The sequence below is a fragment of the Musca autumnalis genome, unplaced genomic scaffold (assembly GCF_047663935.1).
Source record: "Musca autumnalis isolate F117 unplaced genomic scaffold, ASM4766393v1 scaffold_4, whole genome shotgun sequence".
NCBI classification, from domain to species: Eukaryota; Metazoa; Arthropoda; class Insecta; order Diptera; family Muscidae; genus Musca; species Musca autumnalis.
The window spans coordinates 57,851,490-57,857,530 of NW_027411977.1; the positions used below are offsets into that span (position 1 = coordinate 57,851,490).

At 35.4% G+C, this 6,041-nt stretch overlaps 1 protein-coding gene across 1 annotated transcript; it reads left to right on the forward strand.

Moving 5' to 3' along the window:
* The first annotated feature begins 344 nt into the window (after window positions 1-344).
* LOC141402955 (uncharacterized) lies at window positions 345-728 on the forward strand. The gene has a single exon (XM_073985082.1). The coding sequence runs from the start codon at window positions 345-347 to the stop codon at window positions 726-728; it is 384 nt and encodes a 127-aa protein (XP_073841183.1).
* The last annotated feature ends 5,313 nt before the right edge of the window (window positions 729-6,041 follow it).

Sequence of the window (6,041 nt, forward strand, 5' to 3'; positions counted from 1 at the left end):
TTTTTGAGTTATGCCACTCTTTGAGTAAATGAGCGATATGATTGTCTAACACTTTTATTTCGGTGAGGTACAATTTTATCGTTAGCCTAACGGCTGAGATTACAATATACAATACAAATTACAAAAAATGTTAATACCATATAACCAAGGTTTGAGCATTATTTTCGTTTTCGGATGTTTTAGCTATAAATTTGTTATTGATAAGAAAAAATTCAGATGGGTATGCTATTTTTAGCAAATTTTATCACTTTATGATGCACAACAATAAATTTTTATCCATTATTTTCTCCTACTATATAGCAACAATGAGAATACATAGCGGAAACACCAACCACTTCGAAGTAATGAATCAGCCATTGGAAGATGTATCCTCATTCAATTATCTCGGCAGCATTATAACTACAAATGGCGGTAGCGACAAAGACATACAATGTAGACTCAACAAAGCTGCATTTGGAATGCTTAATAAACTATGGAGAGATAGGTCTTTATCCTCGGGAACCAAACTAAAAGTATTTAACAGCAATGTAAAATCTGTTATGTTCTATGGCTGTGAAACCTGGATGATTCCAAAAAACCTAATGCGCTCCATGCAAGCATTTACGAATAGGTGCCTGCGTCGCATATATGGTATTTACTGGCCCAACACCCTAACCAACAATGCTCTGTGGAATATGTCGAATCAACAACCACTGGAAGCAGAAATTAAGCGAAAGAAATACAGATAGCTTGGTCATACCATGAGAAAAGCTTCAACTGACGTAACCAAACAACTAATCGAGTACAATCCTCAAGGTTCGAGACGTATTGGTTGACCGAAATGCACTTGGAGGCGCCAAGTAGAATCTGAATTACAAGAGAGCCGAATAACATGGAGTGAAATGAAAAATCTTGAATTGGATAGAGATAGATGGAAAACATTTGTGACGGCCCTATGTTCCAGTCGGAATTAAAAGGACTATATATATAGCAACAAGTTGATATAAAATAGGAATACAAAATTTTGATTAGGGCTGTAAAACACTTTTCTAATTGGTTTTCGAGATATACTGTACGGAAAACCCTTGATATGTCGAACATTTTGTCCAATGGACATGTAATTTCATGTACTTCTAATCCGCACAATACTGAAGTTGTACCCTTTTTAATACAGAATGAGTTTACCTTTATATTCATTACAGAATTCCAAAACACTGAAGTAATTCAGAAGCTTCTGTTAAAGAGAGTATTCAAACAAAAATGGTCCTATCGAGAGAAATGACTCCCAAATAAAAGACACACTTCCAAAATCGACTATGTTGGTCCATTCCTTTAGGTACCTTCCTCGCAAAATTTTGAGATTTTATCCTAATCCATATCTTTGTCGGCAAGTTCATACGCCCAATCTGAAGACTCCCTAAATACATACGTTTTTTTGAGAAAAAGGCGTTTCAATTCACAGAGGCTGAGGGTATTCCTTTTTTCGGCAAAGCCGACTGATACTCTTTTACTTGTTGTTGGAGAAAAACCTAAAATCGGGATGTACCGTTATATGGGGGCTGTACCAAAATATGGACCTAGACCTACCTTGAAATTTTTGTGTGGAGAAGTTTCGTTACTGCAGGAAACCTCAATTATCAAATAATGATTATACCTAAACATGGAGCTATGTTGACAATTTTTAGTGGAGCAGTTTCCTGACTGCAGGAAGCCTCAAATGGCAAATTACAGCTAGATCGGTTAAACATTTTAGTCAAAATCATCATAATTGGGCGAAACCGTTGAACGGGAGCAATATTAAAACATGTATGTACCTATGTCGAATTTGTGTATGTACTTTGGCAATATCAAATGTCAAATTACAGCTACTTCGCTAAAATTTTGGCTAAAATCAGCAAAAGGGCGAAAATCGGTACCGTTGTATAGAGTTGGTGGAGATGATTGTAAATGTCAAATTGCAGGTATTTCGGTAAAAATTAAGCTAAAATTCTGAAAATGCCGAAAATCAGAAGGACAACCCAGCAAAATGTTCGATGCCAAGGATGCTATTGAATCATGGGTGCAAGTGATCTGGGATGTCATCTTTTTAGCATTTTCACTCATGAATTTTAAATGAGCGTGACCACGATAAGATGACATTCATTTTCGGATCTTAAGATGACATTCATTGTCGGATCCTAAGCATGTCATTTTGACCAACCCTTTGGCATGACATTTTCATGTCTTGTTTGGAAAATGGAAAATTCTGTATTGAAATATGATTTTCATGACAAGTCAAACTCTTTATTAATTCAAACTAATTCATGAAATAACTAGAACTAATTTATCAGCATAAAGTTTACACCCAAAATTTCAATTTAATCACCGCTGCTGCACCGCAACAGATTTTACTTCGTCCACTCTCAGCTACTGATTTTGTTTCATCCTACAAAAGCTTTTCTATTATCTTCTCATCACCAGATCAGATTTCAACATGGACTCCAACAGCACTCCTTTAAGAATTTCTAGTTCGTGAACCTACATTTAATTTGTAATTTTATAACAAAAATTTTGGAAATGTATACTCTTTTGTTTTGATGTCGCTCCTTGTAGGGATGTAAAAATCGACTTGTTTGTTTATAGTTTCTGTACAAATGATTCAAATGCTGATGAAAAGATCGGATCTTTCACGACTTGCTTTGAACTAATGCAAAAGATGCCATGAAATCACGTCATCGCATAGAACCCCTTCCTTCAAATTTTGCTGGGAATATTTAGTGGAGAAAAAAATTGTAGCTAAAATCCTGAAAATTCCCAAAAGCGGGAGATACCGTAATAGCTCAATTATTGTGGACGGTAGTAGGATTATAACAGACGGAAAGGGGGAATAGACTCAGAATTTTACTCTGATCAAGAATGTTTCACTAAGTTACAAACGGAAAAAACAAATTTAATATACCCTCCAACTATGTGATAGCGTATAAAAATAAACAATATTAAACAACAGCATTATAAATAAAATGTTCAAAAAGCAAAGATTTGTATTACACTGCGATTTCCAGCCCGTTAAATGTCGGCTTAGTTGTTCATATCGGTAAGCAGCGTACCATAATATTGTTGCAAATATAGAGGTTCAATGCCAAAGATGCTATTCAATCATCGGTGAAAGTGATCTGGCATGTCATATTTTTAGCATCTTCATCGATGAATTTTATATGAGCGTGGACCCCAAAAGGCGACCCCAAAAGAGATTTTTGGATCGAAAGCATGTCATTTACACCAATGCTTTGACATGTCATTTTCACCAATGCTTTGGCATGTCATTTCCACCAATGCTTTGGTATGTCATTTCACCAACCCTGTGCAATGACATTATCATTACGACAAGAGTTTTAACAACGTTGGTTGTGTATTCCAGTCTCCGACAACATCAAGCCTATTGTAAATAATAAATCTTATATATTTAGAAAAATGTGTATAATTAAAAATACAAAATTCATCTCTATTGGATCGATCGAATGTGTTCAAATGCTGATGAAAAGATCGGATCTTTCACGGCTTCCTTTTCATTGGTTCAAATGCTAATGGAAAGATCGGATCTTTCACGACTTCGTTTGAACCAATGCAAAAGATACCATGAAATCACGTCATCGCATGGAATCCCTTCCTTCAAATTTTGCTGAGTAACTTCCCGGCGAATTACAATTAATACCCTGACATGTGCCTCATAAAACTTCGGTGAGAAGGGTGGTTTTTCTTGAGTCCCCATTCTCAAGGTTTTATCGTCCTTACGCACATGTTTAATGGGTGTAAAAATTAGCAAGTATGACAGGTCAGTGTCCACATGAATTTAGAGAGGAACAAGATAAATCTTGCACTTTGTCATGTTAAGCCAATTGGGACAGTTGTTTTGCATGTTCCATTTCCTAAGTATTTTGCAAGGTTAGGCACACTTTCCAAGTAACAATTTGACACGTTTTGTTTTTTAGTTAGCAAAAACGAATACAAAATTATTTCTTTATATAACTGTCAACTGACCTGGCCTCTACCTGACGGCACCCCTTAAATAGCAATATTTGTTAAATGTATTCCCCTCACTGTGAGGTGTCTAAGAACTTGGGTTCTGTCAAATTTAATACTTTCTGTTTTTTATTTTCTGATAAATTTACAACTGCGGCTAATGCAACACCTTGTGACATAGACCTTTTTTAACACTTTTCACCACACCACCGCCACACTTGCTGGTCGCATGTATATTTTTCTTCTTTCTTTCCGTTAAGTTCTTTCTCCATAACTCATTTTGTTGTAAAATTTGATGATGTCATTATTCTATTCTGAGTGATGTGTTTATTTTACTCTTCATATTTTTGTTTTCAACAAAAAAATTTCTTTTCGACCCTTTGTCATGGTCAGATAGCATCTTGTCAAAATGAATATGGTTAAATCCAAGAACAAAAAACACAAACACACACAAATCAACAAACAAAAACCCTCTTACTGCCTTTTTCGGTTATACTTTTTCAAATGTCCAATCCTTCTCCCTTGCCCCTATTTCCAAGAATAATTCCAAACACTTTAGTCATTTCATCCGGCTTAGTTTGCCTTTGACCCAAAATATAATTTATTTATTTCTTACTGAGTTATGTTTATATTCGAAAAGAAATTGTTTGTACGTGTTTGTTGTCGGTGAACGTGTTGATTGTTGGTCGCTCAATTGCTTCGTCGACGTCGTCGTTGTTGTTGTAGTAGTTTTTTGTTTGTTTGAATATTTCGCAGGGATTTGTATTTGGTTTGAAGTTTGGTTACGTGCTTCCTTCCGAATTTGCTAGATTGCCAACTATGAAATTAGAAAATGCTATTAGAATTCGTTCAAGATGTTATGAGCAGAGAACTCAATTAAATAGGAACAACAACAGAAAGGGAGGGGGAAGGAATCATATTTTATTTTATAAAATAATTTCAATAACTATTACTTTGTTATTGCAAAAGTTCCAAAGGGAGGTCAGAAGGGGTTTGTTTTTTATGTGTATTTTTTAACATCTCAGGGGGGAAGGGAAACCAAATTTGTTAAGAAGTTTCCCGAAAGTTAAGTTTTTGAAATTTAATTTTATTCAGTCATCAAATTTGACTTGTTCTAAGAACGTGACTTGCAATTTGTCTACAGTTTTAAATATACATTGAGTTAATTACAAAATAATTGTGTAATACACCGAAGCGTGAGGTGGGTATAGGATGTACAGTCGCCTGAGACATATCTCATTAAAGACATTTGCAGTTTTTAAACAATGAATTAGCTTTCTTATATTTACCACAAGTTTATTGGAGCTAAAATACAATATATGAAGATGAAGGAGGAGGATCCAAGGAGGAGGAAGGAGGAGTCGTGGATTTTGAAAGCAATTTTAGGATGCTTCAAACAACACAAGTGGCGTGGATTTTTAAACAATTTTAGGAGGCTCCAAACAACACAAGAGGCGTGGATTTTAAGAACAACTTTAGGATGCTTCAAACAACACAAGAGGGGTGGATTTTTAAAACTGTTTTAGGAGGCTTCAAACAACACAAGAAGTGTAGATTTTTAAAACAATTTTAGGAGGCTCCAAACAACACAGGACTAGTGGATTTTTAAAAAAATTTTAGGAAGCTCCAAACAACACAGGACTAGTGGATTTTTAAAAAAATTTTAGGAGGCTCCAAACAACACAAGGGCGTGGATTTTTTAAACAATTTTAGGAGGCTCCAAACAACACAAGAGGCGTGGATTTTTAAAACAATTTTTGGAGGCTCCAAACAACACAAGAGGCGTGGATTTTTAAAACAATTTTAGGAGGCTCCAAACAACACAAGAGGCGTGGATTTTTAAAACAATTTTAGGAGGCTCCAAACAACACAAGAGGCGTGGATTTTTAAAACAATTTTAGGAGGCTCCAAACAACACAAGAGGCGTGGATTATTAAAACAATTTTAGGAGGCTCCAAACAACACAAGAGGCGTGGATTTTTAAAACAATTTTAGGAGGCTCCAAACAACACAAGTGGCGTGGATTTTTAAACAATTTTAGGAGGCTCCAAACAACACAAGAG